The following is a 20,876-nucleotide window of genomic DNA, read 5'->3' on the forward strand; positions in this document are numbered from 1 at the left end:
GTACCCACCCACCAGGGCGGGCCCTGCCCATCTGTGGCAGAGGCTTAGTCCCACCCAGTCTTCTTATCCGATTGGCCTTTAGGGACGTTTGTCACGAGGACCAGCTTTGCTATTGGGTAGGAAGCACCGGACACGTCGAGCGGGCTTTGTTGTGTGTGTACATAGAAAACAAGTCGAGCTGGCAGTGGTTCTCCCATTGGCTTCGCGCGCTTCGTGGGGGCGTGGCCATCCCTCATGAATAACAACTACCCCGCCCTCCGTCGTCGTGGCTACAGGCTAATTTCCCTGTTCTTCCGCTGGTGATTGGCTGGCACCGCCTTGGCGGGCCGGGGGCGGGGCCGCCGCGCCTGCCGGGGCGGAGGGGCGGGCGCGGGGAGGGGAGGGGGCGGAGGGCTGGGGCAGGGAAGATGGCGGCGGCGGAGCGGAGCCGATCCCCGATGGGGGGCTCCCCGGTACCGGCCTGCATGTTCGCCCCGGAGCCCGGCTCCCCGGGCGGAAGGCCTCGCGTTGCGGCGGCCGCCCGTCCCCTCCGCGGCTCCTTCGACGCCGAGGACGGCGAGGCGCTCAACGGCGAGCCCGAGATGGACCTCACCAGTAAGGTAGGCCCGGCGGGGGGGCGGGAGGCGGCGGGCGCCATCACCCCGCCGGGGCCAGCCCCTTTCCTCGCCTCAGGAGAGCGAGGGGCGGGAGGAGGGGGGGGGTCACTCCGGCGGTCTGGGGCTGGGTCCCGGGGTCTGCCCCCGGAGGCCGGGCGCGGAGGGCCTGCGCCGTCCCCTCGCCGCCTCCCGGGGAAGCTCCGGCCCCGGGGGTCGCGTCCTCTCGGCGGGCTCCGGGTTGGAAGCCGACGGCTGCTCCAACGTCTCGCTCCGCGCCGGTTCTCGGCAGTTGTCTCTGCTCCCAGTCGTGCCACTGCTGGGGCTTTGGTCGCGATCTGGGAAGCAGATCGGCGCTGGTGACTTCTGAGCGCAGGGGCTCAGCGGCGGGGGTGCCTCGCTCTTGCGAACCGGGCTGCGGCGACGCAAAGAAGACTCGTTCGCCTTGCGCAGTGCCTTGCCGGGGTCCGAGTGGCAGGGCGGTCCGGGGATCTGATTCCTGTCCGGATCCGCTCTCGCTTCTGCCTCGCGGGGAGTCCCGGTGTAGTGAGGCCTCTGCGCCAGAGCCCACCACGGGCTACGTTAGCTGCCTTTCCACGCCATCTTCTGGTTTTTCCCAGTTGGCTGATCCTTTGACTGTAAGCCTTTTGCTGCCAAGGGTTTCAGATATCGTGATGCCATCTCCCACTCCAAAGTCTCCCAAAGACTTGGTTCGGTCCACTTGTGATTATGTGATCCAGAAGTCAGCGTAGCTGCTGTTTCCTCCTCTTTTTCCACCATCCCTCCTCCTTATGCTACAGTTGTTCCAAAGTCCTCGATTTCCTTGCCCTCGGTGGAAAAATCAAGAGAGAGGAATTGTGGTGTGTGGATGTGGAAATGTTTGGTTTTGAGGGGATGGCCAGATATTTTACAACCTGGTCCTGTGTTGAAATGAACGTTATAAAGATGTCCTATAAGATAGTAAAGGCCAGAAATCAAACCTGCAGTGTCTGTTGAGCCACCTGTTCGTGCCTTAATGAGCTGGACAAGATTTTGATACAGGATGCTACTATTGAGCTGTGCTTTGTCCTGGATGTGGCTGATGTGGAAGAGAGCCTGGGAGGACACCGAGGGCTGTGTCACCAGTTCTTGACAGCCAGGAACCTGACCAAAACTCTGATGAAGAGAGAGGAATGCTTTTGTCCCGCAACCTCCACTGTTTTATTGTCAGCCGGGCTTCCGTTGTTAGAAATCTGCAGGCACTACAGAGGTTACAGGTAAGCATTTTTTTAATCTGTATTACAAGTTACTGTTCCATACAGCAGCGTACACCTGCTATCTTTTCCCTAGACCTTTCATTCATCCCCATCTTGGATGAGAGCTAAGACTATGGGCTCTGGCCCATCTCTCCAAGTTAATCTCCTGCTATGTGCTCAAAACAGCAATCTCCTATGGTGAGAATGCAGTCGCTAACCTGCCCCGCGCTCTGATCCCCCCATTTTTCTGTCTTCCCAGTTGAATTGCTGCCCTCCGATTCCTGCTTAAAATGGTGATTCCCGCTGCAGTCAATTTGCTTGCTAGTTGCTACTTCTGTCCTGGTCTGACCCACCCCCTCGCTGTGTTACGTGCTTTTCTCCCAGTCCTCCCCCAGTGCGTTCATTGTAAGGTGTGCTCTTTTTAGAGAGGAACACTTTGGGATTCAGTTATCAAGTGCACCTTGTCAGCTGGTCAAGCAAACAGTTCCATTCATCAGCACAAATTCATTATCGTGTCGATCTTAGTGGGTGTTTGTTTTCCCTGCAGTACTAGCACACTGCAGTAGTAATCATCTTTCAGGTCAAAACCATATCACACCGCTGTTAGTGAAACTGATACTTACATTAGATCTATGTTGACAACAGAACATTAATAGCACTTGAACTGTGTACATCCACGGGAAATAAAAAGCAAAATACGACATTACAGAAGATCCCAGTGGCTGGTGGTGGCCTTCCAGCCATGCAGAATGTCGGGCTGTGTTATTCCAATAAGAAGCAGCACTACATACCACGTAGTATTTGGTTTGCCCTGAACCTTTATAGTTTTCCCTGCCTCATGGATATGGGATGCTTCTTTTGTCAGGACTGCCTGTAGCAGTGCTGATGTAATCTTAGCTCAGTCTCACTGGTGTCTTGAAATTGCTATTAATTAGTTCTGTGGCCTCTTGCTTGCTATTGGGCAGTGCAGAACGGCACAGTCCAACTTGCCCTCTGGAGTAAGCTCAGATGGCTGTAGCTGTCACCCTCCTCTGGTGCACGTTAATCCCAAAACTGATCAGAGGAAAAGTGGGAAAAGCCACCTCTCCCCAGAGATTGGGAAGGGGCTTTAGAGATGGCATCTCGAACTTGTGAGATATATTTCCTTCTGCTGTCTTAGGAATAAAACAATAACTCATTGTTACTTTTTTACCTTGTAGGAAATCTGAAGTTGCTAGACCCCCATGGCTCCTACTGTTAACTGCTCAATGCCTGGCAAAGTGGAAAGAACAAAAGTGAACATTTTTGACTTTATGAAAACCTCTGAAAAACGCAAATACGTGGTGCAAGCATGGAGGGAATTGCTCAAAGGTGAAAAGCAAAAAAAAAAGCAGAGAGGCCAAGGTGGAGCGCCTCTCTCCGACCGAGGAGATGGCAGAGAACAGGCTTCCTCTGTCCAGGAAGCTAGCTAAAGAGATCTTCAAAACAGCAAGTAAAGTCTTGCAGTGACCTAGGAAACCGCAGAACTGGCTGGGGGCTGCGGGCTGCAGAAGCAGCCATTAAAAATACTGAACGGCATTGGAAGGTGTGATCCATCAAAGCTGCCATTTGTTCTACACATCCTTCTCTGACATCCCACTATATCTTATCAGCTGTAAGCTTTGTCGGCCCCAGGGTAGGCTTTGGAGGCAGTCTGCCACTGGAACACCCTTCGGCAGCACCTTTGCAGTGAAAAGAGAAGAGTGGGGGAACAGTGTTTTGAGCTGATGTGTGTGGGTACCGTGCCATTTCAGTCCCCAGCCCTCCTGCCTGGCACCATGAAGAAAAGCCACAGCGAGCTGCTCAACTGAAATGTCCCCTGGTACTTTAGACAACACACTGCCCACTCACACTGCTGAAGAGTTTGAACTCGTAGAAGAATGAAGCTGGTGATGAGACTTGAAGAAACTGAAGTTAGTGTGCCTCTACACTGATGACCCCTGTTATTTTATTGAGCATTAGGTGTATGACAGCCTATTCAATAGATCTTTCTGAGTCCCTGACCTGTGCTGGGGCACTAGCCTAAGCAGTGTGCCTGTCTGCTGTGCTTCCAGGAATTGCTGAAAGTGCTTGCTGGCCAAAACAACCCCTACACATCAACATGCAGCCTTCCGTTCCTGTCCTGATCAAGCCTCAGTTGCTGATTTCCTTCTCAATACATTTACGTCCCGTGGTCTCCTTTAAGAAGAAAACAAAACTGAAAGAAGAACTAATAAAGGCAAAACTCAGTCCTTTGTAGCATGAAATAGAAAGACCATGGGGCCTTCCAGATCAGAGTGCTTTGCTACCATTTGCAGACCATGGCAACTAGTTAAAAGGCTTAGGTAGGGCGTGTGTCTAGAAGAGGCACACGAAGGTGATTGTCTCTCTTGCAGCTGCCTGGCCCTTGCAGACACGTACATACTCTATGTGACCCTGAACGTCTGAGGAAAGCGTTGCTTTGGCTGCCTTAAACCTGACCAGCACTTGCTGTCTGTGCTTCATTGTTCCAGATGCACGCATCGCTGTAGTTTTGAAAGCTGCTTAAGCGTTATTCGTGGGGTTTGGGATTCCTTTCACTCTAGATTTCTGTATAGTAGTGGTGGGCGGTAAAGGTAGTTCTTTCTTCAATACACATTGTGTTAGCTGTGCTAGCAAGTCAGGCTTTGTTAATAGAGAATGTTGGGCAGGCTTGAAGGTGTAATCGTTGTGAAGTGCTGTGTATGTTATGTATATGCGTATGTTTTTGGCAAATCTAGCACAGATTCCAGACTGGCCTTAGTGCATAGTGAAGGAAAGTACATCTTTGTGGGCGTGATTTTGGAATGTGTATATAAGGACAGCTAGTTTACATATGGGTTTAATGGAGTGTTGTAGTGTGGCACAGGCGTGCCTACCCATAGGCCTAGCAGTAGGTGATAGCCTTTCCAACTCTTACTAAAATTGCCTTTTTAACAGAAATGCATATCTCAGTCGCAGCAGCTGTTGAGCCACTGTACCGGGATGCTCAGCCACCAACAGATTGGTAACCACGGAGGCAGTCAGAGAGCAGGCAGCCATTTGGTCCTGAACAGGTGGTGAGAGTCTCCTTGGTCTGCCACTGCCACGCCGCTGTCCTGCAAGTGTCTTCAGCTGTACTGTATGAGCGACACAGGTTTTTGTCTGAAATGGTGCTACACCATTCTGTTCTGAGAAAAATCCTTCCTGAAGCTCTGCCTCGTTGTCCTCATTTGCCTCTTTATTTCTGTCCACTTTTTTTCTTCTCTGGATGCCTCTGCAGGGAAGGGCAAAAGAAGTTGTGGCTGTTGCAGTAACTGCAGTCAAAGCTTGTTGGTAACACGGCTGCTGGCTTGCGAAACTGCAGCTCTCCACTGGTGAAATGTCCAAATGCGCTCATACAAACTGCTTTGTACGTCTGCCTGTCAGCATTGCAGTGTAAAGTACCTAAAGTTTTGTTAGGAGCTTGAAAATAATCCTTATTTGTCTTCTCCCCTTTCACTCCATCCCCTCAGAAGACAGAAGGAGACATCAAGTATGTGAAAGACTTAGGAGATGCTCTAGGTTTTGATGCCTATGTGTGCTCTGCAGTGAGGTCTGGCTGTGCCCGCATGCTTTGGGGGAGCAGCAGCAGCACTGCGTGCAGCTGAGACGGTGGAGTACCCAGCTAAGGAACTTCTTTGGAGGAAATCTCCCCTTTCTGTTTTCCTTCCATGGAAACATGTATTACGCAGAAGTAGAAATGGGATGTTCACTTAAATGTGGCTTTCAAGCATCGCTTACTTCAAAATGAGATGCTTGGTATTCCTACGTGCTTTGAAGTAAATCTTCCAATGTAAATGAACTCTGTGAGCTCGGATGAATAACCTTGTGCAGAGTCACAAGGAAGTAGCTGTCAGCGAAGCTGGTTAAAAACAAAACAAAACCAAACCACCAGAAAGCGGTCATTGAAAAAGAGCCCTCCTCTTTCAGTAAACCACACTGATTGATTGTCCTTATAACTGAAACTGGTTGTGAAACTGTTCGCTTGACATCTGCAAATTGGATATTTAATCTTTTTTTCCAGCTGGTGATGGTGAGTCCAACTTCAGAGCAGTATGACAGTTTGCTCCGGCAGATGTCAGAGAGAATTGATGAGGGATGTGGGGAGACCATCTATGTCATTGGTCAAGGATCAGGTGAGTAAAGCTTCCTCAGAAAAACTACAAAAAACATTAAAATTATAAGAAAAAACTAGTTCATCCAAGTGGGCTGCTGCTGAAGGTAATACTTACTTCTCTGGAATAATTTGGAAACCTTCATTAAGTCTAGGAGAGTATGTGGGACAGATTCTTTTGTTTTATTCTTGCCAGCAACTGTCTTATGTAGTGGAGCTGAACATATTTTTTTTATATAAAATCAGACAAGTTATTTTTGGAAATAAGGCGTAAGTTGTCTGGGCACACCAGGAAAAGAGGAAGGATCTGAAATTATGATACAGTTTTAGTACAGACATCAATGTCTGATGGAGTTCTTGTTGTGCCTGGTTTTGTTCACTTCTCCATTGTAAATAACAGTATTTTTGCACCACAGGAATATATTGGAGATACTTCAGATAGGCAAAATATATGCTGCTGGCTTTCTTTGTTAGTGTGTGTCTGTACTGTGGAGAGAAGGATTTTCCTTTTCTCAGCGTGAGACGTTTGTTGTCACATTAACTCAGGTGTGACTGCAGATTTTAGCAGTTAGCATGGATTACCTTTTTGGTCTTTTTCACAATTTGAATATTTGCATCTGATGCTGCTAAAGTAATATTGGACATGGCTTTGCTTTGACACTGAAATTTCTGAATGCAAAAAAATTGTCTTTGGCTGTTGTAAGGCCAAGGCATGTTTCATATATAGGAGATATCTGCTGGATATCAAGTTGTTATGATCAGACGTTCTACTAGGTAGTGTGTTTGAGGAAGAATACAAAACCCTTGTCATCAGTGTTCTGGTTGGCTGAGGTAACAGAAGGAGAGAGTTGTGATTCCTCGGAACTGTATGCTTTTTTGCTTTTCTTAGTGTCTTTCGAAGCAGCCAACATAGAAGAGAGGCTGGGATTAGATGGCCAGTGGTTGTGCAGCCAGTATCACAGGGATAATGCTCTTGCCTCCAGGCGAGCTCCTGCGTGTGGTCTCAATCCTCGGTGTCTGGGATAACCACAGATGCAGCAGAGATCTAGCTAGTCAGGCTAGTAACTGGTTTCCCTTCTAGGATACCTTGTGAGGGTGTTAAGTGGTGGTTGTTGCAGTGATGTACTTGATAGTAGGCATTTGTTTCTTAAAATACGAGCTAAAACTTCTAACTTTATTTTGAGTTGCTGCATAGTCAAGGAAGGTGGGGATCTTTTCTGTAAATTGGGAACAATAACCGACAAAAAAAAATCTTGATATCCTTGCCACCGTTGCTCCTTCTCATTCACTTTGAGTGTCTATGATTTTGATCATCATGGATACCCAACTTGTATGACTGAGAAGCAAGTGAAGACTGCCAGGAAGCTTGCTGCTTCATCAGTAGTGACCCTTCCCTTCCTTGGCTCTTACCCTCTCCTGTCCGCTACTCCTCATTCCCCTTCTATGACCCAGGACCCCAGCTGTGGTGCTTTTTGTTTTCCCCACCATCTCAACAGCTTTTCAGCGAACTTGTGAGCTTGGTTGGAAATCACCCATCAACCCTACTGGTAGAGCTGTGCAGTAGTTAAAGTGCTGATTAGTTCCTGCAAACTGCGGTTACTGCTTACCAGCTGATGAGTCAGCCACACGTATGAATGCGCACACAGCAACGGCTTTGGTCATCCAGGTGCAGTGTGGCTCTCCACCTTTGTTTGTTTGGGGTTTTTTTTACCCATAGAGGTGATTCTGGCCTGAAATCTGTGCAACTTCTCATCACCTGAGTTAGAAGAGAAGCTGAGAACTATGGTGGGCTTGAAACTGTGTAGATAGTTGCCACTGGCTTGCTCAGACTGTCAGCTCTTAGCTTGGGTGGGCTGTTCAGAGGCAGCAGTGCCTCCTTGGTTTCTCTGGCCTCGTGTGCTGTCAGCATTTCTTTTAAGTGCCAGGACAAAGGCAGTGAGACGGGCCAAAAACATTGTTTTAACTGGAGTACGTGCGGGATGAAGAAATTGCTGTGCAGGCCAGACTTGCAGAAAGAATGCACTTGGGATGTGGTTTTATAAAATAAACTGGTTGTTTAAATTGGTCCCACATTCAGTGGTTAATTGTGGTGATATTTCAGTCGGAGCTTTCCCTTTGTTAATGCTTTTCCCTTTATTGCAGTGTGAGAGGAGATGTTTCATCTGACTGAAGGCAATTGCACGCAAAGTACCTTCAGCATGTGAAGTAGAGGAGTTAGACAAAAACATGTCTTCCTTGCCAATCCCTAAGTATTTGCTTGTAGAAATTGTGAAGAAGATGCCTCTAGATGAAAGATGGTACTTTTATATAGTGACTTTTAAGACTTAGAGTGAAGACCATCCTGTTTTATTTTGGGCAAAGGGTGCTTATCCTGTTTACATGGCAGACATCTCCAGTCCGCATATAAATCCCGATCAGTGTGAAAGTCCCAGGCAAAACGGCATTGCTGCTGGCTGTTGCAAGGTGGTGCTCACTGACTGTCCTTTGTCTCCTCAACATCATACTAGATGGGACTGAGTACGGTCTGAGCGAGGCAGACATGGAAGCGTCCTATGCCACCTTGAAGAGCATGGCAGAGCAGATCGAGGCAGACGTGATCCTGCTGCGGGAGCACCAGGAGGCAGGCGGCAAGGTGCGCGACTACCTTGTTCGGAAACGTGTGGGTGACAACGACTTCCTGGAGGTCAGGTGAGGAGCCGGCTGGAGACAGGGTTAGTCAGCAGCCCAGCTGCATTTTTACCATGTGAGCAGTGCGTCATGCTGAGCCAGCAACGCTGGTTCGAGTCTGGGTGTTGTAGCTACCCAACAAAGGGAACTGAGCTTGACCACTCCTTGCTGATGAAACCGCCTGTTTGTTGTTGTTGCTGCTGTCTCTTGTGTGAACAAACCGTTTGCGGAGGTTTGCCTGTGTTTAGCTGAGGGCTGTTGCTGTCTGGGTGACAGCTTTGCAGTTTGGGGATCTTTTGTGGGCTGGAATCCCAGCAGGCAGTCACATATGCACGTGTTTCTATATGTGTGTATACGCACGCAGCTGGAATACAATACTTTGACTAAGGGTTCAATTCTATTCCAAGACTGTGATGATCCAAGTCACTTTTTAATGGACATATAATAGCTTGTATAACATGACTTGAGAGTCTGCCCAGACCAGGATAGAATGGATTTCCAACATTTGCCAACAGCCGTAATAGCCACCTTTATCAGAGACAAGGAAGGAGATTGCTGTAGGAGAGTGTTTTCCCCTAAAATGTTTCATAGTTGTTTGAGCTTTTCCTTTTCTGGGAACAGCAATTCAAATTTCTGTCCTCTCCCTAGCACCTGGTGCTATTGCAACATGAGGACTGTGAGACAGGCAGAGGTATTCTAGTCTAAGCTGGGATTTAATCTTTCTTTTGAATTTCCACAAGGTGTATGTTGGATTGCAGAGACTAGGAGTTGGAAGAAACATATTCTGTATGGCATCAAGCAACGTCGGGTTTGGCTGGCTGTGTTCTGGACACCAGTGTCATGTTTCCACAGTCTTCCACATCCCAGTCCCCAGAGTCTGGGATCTCTCCGCTGTTAACTAATAATTGTGAAAGAAACTCTGCTTGCAAAGGTCTAATGATTTTGAATCTCTGTTTAAAGGTTAGGGAGAAAAAGCTAGGTATTTGCAGGAGCAGTGGTGTTTGGGGTGTTTTTGATCACTGGTTTGTTTCCTCAGGTATCATATTTTACCAGATTCCTTTTTCCTTTCCCCTGCAGGGTAGCAGTGGTTGGCAATGTGGATGCAGGAAAGAGCACGTTGCTGGGTGTCTTGACACATGGTGAACTGGACAACGGCCGAGGCTTTGCTCGGCAAAAGCTCTTCCGCCATAAGCACGAGATTGAGTCAGGCCGCACCAGCAGCGTGGGCAATGACATTCTGGGCTTCGACAGTGAGGGCAATGTGGTGAACAAGCCTGACAGCCACGGTGGCAGCTTGGAATGGACAAAGATCTGTGAGAAATCCACCAAAGTCATTACTTTCATTGATCTGGCCGGTCACGAAAAGTACCTGAAAACCACCGTCTTTGGCATGACCGGCCATTTACCCGACTTCTGCATGCTTATGGTAGGTAGCAAGAAAAATGTACTGTACCAGCAGGAGCAGGGCTGTTCACAGCTTTAACAGCATCAACTTTACTATTGCAAAGTCCCTGTGGGGTTGTGGAGGGAGGCAGCATCTCCCAGAGGTGGAGGGCAGAAGCCACAGTGACTATCTAGCTAGGGCTCTGAGGCAAGAGCCCCAGGACTGCCAGTCCCAGACAGGCCCAAGTTGTATGATTCTTGAAAATGGAAAGATTTCGAAATTCCAGAAAATCTTGTTAAAACTGAGAAGTGAGTCCTTAGCCAGTGTCCAGCAGCATTGGAAATGAGCTTGGTCTGCTCGTACAGTCCCAATGACACATCTACAACCTAATCACAGCCTACTGCATGTCTGACACAAGACCACCTCTATAACCCAGCTTACTGCAGGAGGAACATTTACATCACTGTATCATGTATCCCTGGTGTAGGTTGGCAGTAATGCTGGGATTGTTGGAATGACCAAGGAGCACTTGGGCCTGGCGCTTGCACTTAACGTTCCTGTCTTTGTTGTGGTGACCAAGATCGACATGTGCCCTGCCAACATCCTACAAGGTGAGTCCTACAAGCTCTTTCCAGGGCTGCTTCTTACCTCCGTATGTGCTGTTGTCCTCTGCTTGGGTTGAGGAATTTCTGCTGGAGGAAAGCTGCCTTATCATGTTTTGACTGTATCTTAAACACCATCCAGAAATCTATTCTTTTCCTTTGCCCATTTTGCAGACAGTTCACTCATAGTGACCGTTTCAAAATTACCTGAGTTGGGGTACTCAGCTGGGCAACCCAAAAGTGTTTGCTACGGGGTTTTGCTTAATCGAGCTCTAACAGGAGAAGCATACATACAGTTGGGGTTGTGGCTTTGCTTTCTGGATATTTAAACCCAGAGGGAGAGTCTGGAAGTTCTCTTGAAAGCTGCTTTCCTCCTTGCCCACAGTCTGAGCGTGATCTTAAGCTGTGATCAAACTTGTTCTCCAGCAGCCGTTAGGTGAAGGAGCAGCTGCTCGTTACATCCTGCTCACCTGGGCACTTCTCAGATACGCTGGCATAACTACAGCAGTTCCTTCCTCTGAACAACCGACCGACACTTACTAAATCATGGTTCAAGGCGTCCGCATGTGTGGGCTACAGCAGCAGGACTGAACTAGACACAAGCAGGGATGGCAGTGAGCAGCACAGGCTAGCAACGTTTTTGCTCAGCAGCAGTTAAAGCAGCGCCTCTAACCCCAGCAGCGTCCCTTTAACCTACGCTTGACATCTTTTCAGGCTATGACCAACCCTCACCTTTGAAATTCTCTTGATGCATTTCGTAGACCTTCAGGAACATGCTGAGGTTAATTGGAGCAATGGTTTTTCTGATAATCAGTCCTAAGAATCAGGAAACTGAATGCTCCCGGTACAGTCTGTGGTTAGATCATTATTGTAAAAACCCTAAATATATTTTGGGTAAACAGATGAATGTGATCAGAAGATAATCTAAAGGTTTTTATAATAGATGTTTGGCAAATAAATGTAAGGTCCAACCATAAGATAATAACTAGGAAGGAGGGAGAACGTTTGGCTTGGGGTGAGGAGAGCAGAGCTGCTCTTGGGAGAAGTCACTCCTGTGTCATGTTCTGTTTAAATTAAATAGACGAAAGATTTGGCTCAAGTGTATCTGTGGAGAGCAGATGGCATGATTAGATGTTTGTGTTTCTGTATCCAAAACATTATTTTCCCATAGGCAATCATTTGTTCACAAAAAACATCTAATTGGATGACAGTTGTAGAATATAAATTATTTTCTCTTTTAAGCCCTTACTAGCCTTTTTTTTTCCTCATTTATTAAGGCACTTTGCAGGAGGCTGATGCTAGTGCATCAGGCAATGCCCCTGCTGGCTGATAGATATGAGGCTTAGAAAATAAATTAAAAAGAAACAAAAGATCAAAGTTAGGAGCTATGAGATTTGTCTCAAAATATTTATTTCTGGATCTGGTCCACCTACACTGTCATAGTGTGTGCTGGTGATCTTTACCTCTTTCACTCTTCTCTAACCTTGTAGGGCAGGTTGAAAATGTGCTTGCCAGGGAAAGTGTGCTGAGGTTTGTTTGGTCAAAATTGATTTCTAATTCACACATTCTCAAATATTTCAGTTCCTGAGTGCTGCTGGTTTTCATTGAATTCAATATGAAAAATCCTTTGGAGGAAGAGGAAATACCTTGTAACTGCTTAAAGCTACTAAATAGACAGCTATAAAATGTCTGCTTCACAGCATTGCACTTGCAGGTGCAAACGTGTATCTGTTCATGTATGGTGTCGCTTGGCAGCAGGCTAGCTGGCATGAAATGCAAGGTGGAGTGGCTCCCAAGTCCCACCTGGGCTGCAGCAAACTCAATCTCACTCACGTACATTTAGCCATCTTCTGTCTATCTGTGGCAAAAGCACCAATCTTCCTTCGGGGAGAGACCCCACAAAAGTGACTTGTAAAGACAGGAGATGCTGCCCTAACAATATTCATTTCGCCCTTTAAGAAACCCTGAAGCTGTTACAGCGACTGCTGAAGTCCCCAGGGTGCAGGAAGATTCCCGTGCTGGTTCAGAGCAAGGATGATGTCATTGTAACAGCCTCCAACTTCAGCTCAGAGAGGTAACGGGAGTAGAGGAGAGTCATTTCTCTTTCGATCCTATTTGGAGACTGGGTGAGAAGATTCAGAAAGAGAGTCCCATTGTCTAGATGTGTGAAGGTTGCATCTGCCACGTGGTGTGTTGATTCCATAAGAACGGGTTGATTTAGGGATTGACCTGCTTGTGTTCCCCTCTCTGAGACAGAAATGAGAGGCTGCTTCTGGGCAGTCTGCAGAGGATGGCAGGGTATTCGGTTTCCTTCAGTTCTAGAACATTACACCTATTCTTGAATGTCATTAGAAGGCAGAGGTAATGCTGCAGGTTTTCAAACGTGGGGTGCTGTGCATCTGGCTGCTTGCCAGGCTTTCCCTTCCTTGCACTGTGTATTGAATTCAGTCCCAAGATTTTTGATGTCTTCCTACACTTGGAATTCCAGGCAGGGAGGTGAACTAACTCCGTTTTCACTGATTTTCCTTTACAGGATGTGCCCGATTTTCCAGATTTCAAATGTCACCGGGGAGAATCTAGATTTGCTGAAGATGTTTCTTAATCTCTTGTCTCCACGGACCAGTTACAGGGAAGAAGAGCCAGCAGAATTCCAAATAGATGATACTTACTCTGTCCCGGTAAGGGGCCTGGTATTTGGAATAGTTTTCTGCTCCCTCTTTCAGGTGGAAGAAGGCATCTTCCCTAGAGAGGGGAGTTCTGGAGCTCTTCTGCTGGCGTGGTTGAGTAACCCAAATTACTGTTTTTTCTTTTTGCAATAGGGGGTAGGAACAGTTGTATCTGGGACAACACTGAGAGGCTTAATCAAGCTAAATGACACCCTGCTGCTGGGGCCAGATCCACTTGGCAACTTCCTACCTATTGCTGTCAAGTCCATCCACCGCAAGAGAATGCCCGTCAAAGAGGTGCGGGGAGGCCAGACTGCCTCCTTTGCATTGAAAAAGGTGAGATGGTCTGCTCTAGACTCCCAGAACAGGAACCATCCTCCTAATTTTAGAGTGCTCTTGGAGTTCAGCTGCAGTCAGACTGCTTCTGCAAACCTCAGCTGCCTCATTTCACAGCGCATTAAAATCCCATAGAACCTCTGTGGGTCCTATGTCCCGGTAGCTCTACCTGGCAGCTGCCAGGCAACAGCAGTGGGACCCAAGGTAACGAGGATTAGTGTTGGAGATGTGTAACAAAGCAGAGGCACTGCAAGAAAAGTCTCCTCTTGTGCTGCAAGCATTAGTGGCCTAGGTATGGTATTTACACTATTCTTCTCAACCTGTAGGACCAGCTGCATGATTTGGGGTTTAAAAATTAGCAAAATTTGGTGCAATTCCTCTGGTGAAAGGTTTCTGTCAATAAAAGCTGCACTAATTTTAAGGGGATACAGTTTAAGCTATACCAAATTTCACGTGTTCAGTCTTGCCATTTTGTGTTAACAGACATGATGCTTTTGGAGAGATCGTCTGCTTAGGCAATGTGCAGCCAAGATGTATGTTTTGCTATTAAAGGATCAGTGAGTTAAAACTTCTGTGTCAGTGTCCAGCATTCGCAGCACTGACTCCTTAAAAACTTCAGCAGAACTTGATTTTTGCAGCCTTTGCATAACATCGTTACATACTGCTGAACAGCTCTGGCTTTGCCTTTTGGTGAGCGTGAGTTACTGTCTGTGAATCCCATAGGATCCTTCTGGATGCAGTCAGCCAGAGAAGCAAATTTCTTCCTTGGAGAATCATGCTGAGGTTTTTTGTGTCTCTGCTTTTCAGATCAAGCGTTCTTCCATCCGGAAAGGCATGGTAATGGTGTCACCCCGCCTGAATCCACAAGCATCGTGGGAGTTTGAAGCAGAGATTCTGGTGCTACATCACCCCACCACCATCAGCCCACGATATCAGGCCATGGGTATGTGTCTCAGTGTTGTCTCATCTTTGTTCCCCCGTGGTAACAGTTTATATCAGCTTTAGCCTGAGATCATTTTTCTCCTGATGTCTCTGTCAGCCACAGTTCCTGGTTCAACCTTTCCTAGCAATGCGTTAGAGAGAGGGGAGGGAGCTGACAGAGGAGAGTGGTGAAGGCTGTAGGTAGAAAGGAGATGTGTGACACCAAGTGTACTTGGAGCCTGCCTCAGCCAGATCTCCGTGGTGCAAAGATTCTTCAGCTTCAAGCACTGGCTGAGAGACTCAGTTTAAGTCCTGCCCTCTAGCCTGGCTGCTTGGTGGATTCTGTTCAGGATGCTTCAGGAAAGTCTCTGTTGGAAGGCGACTGTTCTAGCTTATATGTGTTTTCTTTTTGAGGACTGAACAAAGGCAGCCGTGTGACCTGTATAGTCTTTGGTGCACAGCAGATTTTTACATTCCACGCTCAGCACTGTTGGCTGTAGGGTAGCAAGAGCTGCCTTAGATGTCTGTCTGAAGCTTGTTCCACTGACGGCGCTGGCTGTTGAAAGCCTTTGTGCATTACATTCACAGTGCATTGTGGCAGCATCCGTCAGACGGCCACGATTCTCAGCATGGACAAGGACTGCCTGCGGACGGGGGACAAAGCCACAGTGCACTTTCGCTTCATCAAAACCCCGGAATATTTGCATATAGACCAGCGTCTGGTCTTCCGTGAAGGCCGCACCAAAGCTGTGGGTACCATCACTAAGGTAAAGGCTCCAGAGTCCAACTTTTTTTTGCCCATTAACTACTTTCGGCGCTGAGAAGCCAGCAGGAGAATCCGAATAGCTCTGGAAAATTGAGGGAAGAGGCCGTCCTTCAATCACAAACGTCATCCGTGACATGGGTTGCGGATGACCAATGTGCTTTGTAGTGTGTCGCGTCTTTAGCTCCTGTGAAGGAGGGAATGCGAAGGTCGGGTGTGAGCCAGATGCCTCTGGTTTTTAAGGCTTGGTCTCTTTCTGACAGCTGGTGGATGGTCTGTTGGAGTCATGTTGTGGAGGGCTGAGCATTACCTCAGCCGAGTGACCCTTTCCACCCAGTAAGGGTTCTTGAGGGCAGCTCAGGGGCCTAGATTTCTTTGAACAGCTGCATTCTGCTCCTGAAGGCTGTTGGTATCAATTCTCTGGAGATGTTTTGTCAAAAAGCAGCATTGAACCTTGCCAGATTGGCTTAGCCATTTTAATGCTGATTTTAGCCTCTCCTTCTGTAATTTGCAGTTACTCCAGACCACCAATAACTCACCAATGAACTCCAAGCCACAGCAGATCAAGATGCAGTCAACCAAGAAGGGAGTTGTTACGAAACGAGAGGATGGTATTCCGCCCCCTGGGATGGCAGCTGGAGGCCCACCAGCTGCGGACGAGGCCCCCTCAACAGCTGCAGCACCACTGACACCTGCTGCCCTGCAGCCGCTGGTAAGTGAGGAAAATGTCACGTCTGTCCTAGCTGTTTGCATCCTGGTTTCAGCTGCTGGAGGGAGGGCACTCTAAAGCATGAGCATTATCCCCTCGTACCCTTGAGCTCGCCTTGGGACTCAATGTGCAACAGAAACAAATATAAGTAGTCTCACGGCAGAAATCGGAATTCTCTGATGGCTGGATGACTCCTGATAGCTGACCTTTCAGCGGCTAGCAGCTTAGAGTCCTGGGACAATTCAGGCTGGACCTCAGGAAGCATCTAGTCTAACCTCTTGCTCTAAGTAGGATTAGCTGTGAGGTCAGGCCAGGTTGCTCAGGGTTTTATCCAGTCATGTCTTGAAAATCGCCAAGGAGGAAGACGGCACAACCTTCCTTGGCGACCTGTTGCACTCCTTGACTGTACTCACGGTGAAGACGCATCTCCATATACCCAGTAGCTGAACTAGTGAAGCATCTAAGAACCAGTCACAGAATGGGTCTGTGCTGTCTGAATGACAGGTAGAACATACCTACGCTAGAAAAATTACAACCTAAGTAGTAGTGTCAGACACAGGTCATCTGCCCTGTCAAGGAGGGAGGATGGAGACATCCAAGGAGGAGGAAAGGCTTATCTCTTTTTGAGAGAAATTTCTCCAGGTTGTTTTGTTGGCTAGGACTTCTCAGCTCAGCTTGTCCAAGAAGGATACCTAGCCTTTCTGGCATGAAAAGAATGGAAACTCACTTCTAACTGCAAGCTTTTGGAGCTATTTATCAGCTTTATTACATGGGTCTTCTCCTTTTAGTATACTTACCTAGTAAGCAAAAGGTTCAGGAACTGACTCCATCAAGAGACCTGGTCAGTGTTCCCCCTCTTAATTTTAGCTGTCTTGTTTGTCGTTGGTCAAATCTCACCCTCTTGAGCCAGGCTGACTGCTGAAAGGGTCCTCTGGCAGGAGTGGGGTTCTACCCTTTGTATATGCCTGTGGCTTCTTACTGATCCCTCATCTCCTCCTCTTATCGTAGCATCACTGTGGTTGTAAGTAGTGCTCCCAGCTTGCTCTTTGTTTTGTCCCCCCTCCCCGAGGGTCTGTGTTGCTTTTGTTCTCGCTTACCTCTGCCTCTCTCTCCTTGCTGCTTCCCCTCAGCCTGCACTGGATGAAGAGCCCCACATCCGTGAGGGCAATAAGGTATTTGGCTGCTTTAAAAGAGAACGGTGGGCTTGCTGGCCTGAGGCTGGGAACAGAGTCAGGTTGGCAAGCGAGCCCTAGTAGCGGGGGCGGGGGGCTCTCCTTCCATTCTCCACAAAGCCAAGGGAGTCTGAGGCCTCGATTTCCCAGATGCCGAGACGCATGGCACCTCCTGGTTCTCATGGGAACCAAGTGTTCAGAAAATCAGGAAATCAGGTCCTCCCCAGCTTCAGGGGCTGAACTTCGTGGTGTATCTGTCTCTCCCCCTTCCTTCATGGTGTGTCTGTCTGCCTTAATCTCCCTCCTGCAGGGGTAGGAAGCTGATCAGTCACAACTGCCTTCCCGCTGTCGGGACGTGTGTGTCATCCGTCCGAACCCCTGCTGTGTTGATATTCTGGTTCAGAGGTTGCAGCACACTAAAGTGTGTCTCTTGCTTTTCAGTCAAAAGTCGGAGGAGGAGGCCGGCGACGTGGGGGTCAGCGCCATAAAGTGAAGTCTCAGGGAGCCTGTGTGACTCCTGCCAGTGGCTGCTGAATTTCTTACTGCTCCTCCCTCTGAGGAATTCCTCCCCTTCCCTTCATTTCTTATCAAAAAGATCCAGAGCAGCTTAAACCAAAACCCATCCCAGCTGATTGGCTGCAGAAGAATCGTCTTTCCTCCTTGAAGGAAGCAATGGAGAGGAGCATAATTTATAAGCTAATGAAGGTGATAAGACACACAGAACTGAGCAACTGACACCTTCCTCCTCCCCCTATCAACACATTTTTGTACATCATGGGCTTAGTTTTTATTCTTATTAGTTTTTATTATATTTTGTGTGCATGAAGATGAGAGGAGAGTTTGGATAGAACTGAGAAGAGCCAGTTAGCTGCCTCCCTTCTCCCTGACCCTACTCTGTCCACAGGACTTGCTGCTCTCCTCCTATTTGCTGTCTCAGATACAGGGGTTATCAAACACCTGGAATTTCAGACAGGGGTTATCAAACACCTGGAATTTCAGACTTGGAAAGGTTAAAACTCGTTGCTTAGGATGGCTGCGTAGGGCATTGTTTGCTCACCACTATGGCCCCGTGCCAAATATGTTTCTGGATTCCCTCTATCTAAAACTGTTTCTAAGTGGGTTTAATTTAATGTTGTAGTGACTGAAGTTTGAAGGAGATGGTAAGAAAATTCATTAGTGGGAGATCTAAGAAGGAAGCAAATTGGAAAGCAATCCTTGATGTTAAGTTGAGGAATCCTATACTAATATCCTTCTCAAATATGTTGGTAGCACTTAAGATTTTAAATACAGAATTCAGTGGGCAGTCATTTGCCCATCCTGTTCCCCTTCCCATCATGCTGCTTTTCCTATTCTTTGTTCAGTGCACATTGGAGCAAATCTTGCCTGCTTCTCGAGGCTGCGGCAGCTCGGTTGACAGTATTAAGAATATAGTGCAGGAACGCTCAGTCCGTCCTTTGAGCCAGAGAAAGCCTTCTCACCTCGACGGACAGAGATCACAGGTGGGAATATCCCTTTGGAACAGAGACACCAGGCAAACATGACCTTCCCTTGATTTTGTTTACTCCAAAATTTCGTAAATCTTTTCTGGAACTCGCTGGCCGAACTTTGCCATGGCAGAGGCATGATTTGTCTTCTCTCTGGGCTGCAGAGGGCAATGATGAATTGGAACAAAATTTATAGAAGTGCTTTCAGGTTTGGAAGTACGTGGTAATTTTTCTGACTTTCATTGATTTTTTTTTTTTTTCTTTTTTAAGATTGTATTTTTTTTAATGATAAATTCTGCCTTCTCCAGGAAGGCCCTGCGAGGATGATCTATGAATTAACTTTATTCTTAGCATGTTTTTTTTAACCCTGGGTTGTGCAAGTGGTCGATTCCCTGCTTATTTTGATCTCTTTTCTTCTAACCCTGCCTCTTCGCTCCAGTCCCGTGAGGACAGGAGTTTCCTCTGCCAGCTTGTGAGCTGTGGGAGCGTGGTAGTGTTTTGAGGGAGGAGGTGGCATCCTCAGCAAATCGTTGCTCTCCCCAGCAGGTGCCGTCAGCCTTGGTTTCTTTGAGGGCTTCCTCCTCCACTGAAGGACTTTTGTTTTAATTAGAGGGAGGCTGAGAAGTTTCTGTCCCTCCTTAGCAGGTTGTTCCTGTTTCTCACTCTGTGGCACTCCACCTGTGTGGAGTTCATTCCAGTTCACCTTGCGACTCGAGGTAGGCTTTCAAGCCGACTGAGCGACAGCAGGTCTCCGGGCGGGGAGAGCGCGTCTCCCGATGCCAGCACCAGCACTCCAGGAGCATTAAGCGGCGCAAGAGAGGTGAGGAGCGTGGTCTGGAGACGAGGGTGCTTTGCCTTGGAGACTGCGGTAGCCTGAGCGTGGCTGGAAGCGGGGAGGTCAGAGAGTCCTTTCCGAGCTATGTGCCTAAACACCAGCGCTCTCCTGGCGAGGGAGGAACCACAGGCGGCTACAGCACTAACAGCACCCGCCTTGTGAGAGGGTGTGAAGTGTGGCTGAGCAGGGCATGGCGGCCCGCGTCCTTCTGGCCCTGTAGCAGCATCAAACTGCATCTGATTCCACTGCCCTCTGCTTCCGAGGGGAGCGGGGAGCTCCGGGTGGTTTTCTCTTTCTCCATTCCCTGTGCTCCAAATGAAGGAGACTGCCGAGACTGGAAGAGGGTTTACGTCAGTTTGTGCAAAGGAGGTGGTGTAATCTCTCTTTTGTGACCAGCATTCAAAGATCACGCAGGCTGTTGTGATCTATAAATAAATTTTAAACAAGTTTGTTCCAAGTTAAAGTACGGCTTGTTGCTTTTTTGTCCCTCTTGACAACCAGCAGTTCCGGCTTTAATGCTGAAAGCCAGAGCAAGCGGGCTTGCCTGGCACCGTGCTCCTGTGCTGGCGACGAGAGGAGGCTGCGCTCGTAGTGACGGCAGGGGAGGGCATGCCGTGCCGCAGGACAGCGGCCGCCGAGCCTCTGCGCGCCCCGGCAGCTTCTGCTGTGCCTAAGATGCGGTGCTTCTCGGCAGCAGAGTGGTGAAATGAGAGTGCTTGCGTGGTGAGAGCTATGCTGTGTGGGGTGCGTGTGTGTGTGTGTGTGTGAAGAGCTGCTGTAGCAAATCGTTTGGGTCCGGAGACGCTTTGCTAGAGGACGCAGTTTGAGCCCAGCACTTCCACTGCCTGCGTAAACTTGTGCTTCTCTGGGCCCTCGTGGCGATTTGCACCTCGCCTGTTTCTGTAAATACAGCGGGACCCTCCGGGGCTTGGAGCAGGCCTTTTCCTACCTCCTTGGTTGATCTCAGAGGTTCACGAAGGTTTTTGCTGCCCTGCACTGTGCTTTCCTAACACAGGTAAGTGTTGGGCTGGGAGCTGGTGGTAGCTGGACCCAACATCATCTGCTCCTGATGTATCAAGCACTATGGACACCTGGGGGGAGTGGAGATGCTGCTGGAGGTGTGCTCGCCCCTCTGCTCCTGCCTATGTTTGAGCCCTCGGTCCTGAGCACCCAATACCCCATCGCTTGCCATTTGTTGTCCGTATCAGTTTGTCTGCCCCCTCATGCTTAGGACCATGAAATCTTTCTTTTCTGCTTGCTCTTGGCTGCCTGCTGAGTAATTTACAGCCCAGGTTAAATGGAAGAGAGCAACATCCAGCTACCCTTAATTAAGGTTTGTGTCAGGCCGAGCCCCATTTG

The 20,876-nt window shown here is 48.4% G+C and overlaps 1 protein-coding gene across 2 annotated transcripts; it reads left to right on the forward strand.

Annotated features, from left to right (window-relative positions):
• Positions 1-388: 388 nt before the first annotated feature.
• Positions 389-19,969, forward strand: GTPBP1 (GTP binding protein 1). 2 transcript variants are annotated; one of them, XM_075428293.1, is made up of 13 exons: positions 389-599; positions 5,889-6,000; positions 8,486-8,666; positions 9,723-10,071; positions 10,517-10,640; positions 12,591-12,705; positions 13,165-13,309; positions 13,451-13,633; positions 14,441-14,576; positions 15,143-15,321; positions 15,832-16,029; positions 17,157-17,198; positions 17,640-19,969. In XM_075428293.1, exons 1-13 carry the CDS (start codon positions 408-410, stop codon positions 17,730-17,732), a joined length of 2,049 nt encoding a protein of 682 aa, XP_075284408.1. In that variant the 5' UTR covers positions 389-407; the 3' UTR covers positions 17,733-19,969. The 2 variants fall into 2 exon arrangements, with proteins under 2 accessions (XP_075284408.1, XP_075284409.1); XM_075428294.1 differs by lacking the exon at positions 17,157-17,198.
• Positions 19,970-20,876: the final 907 nt, after the last annotated feature.

Source organism: Opisthocomus hoazin, chromosome 8 (genome assembly GCF_030867145.1).
Source record: "Opisthocomus hoazin isolate bOpiHoa1 chromosome 8, bOpiHoa1.hap1, whole genome shotgun sequence".
Taxonomy (NCBI): Eukaryota; Metazoa; Chordata; class Aves; order Opisthocomiformes; family Opisthocomidae; genus Opisthocomus; species Opisthocomus hoazin.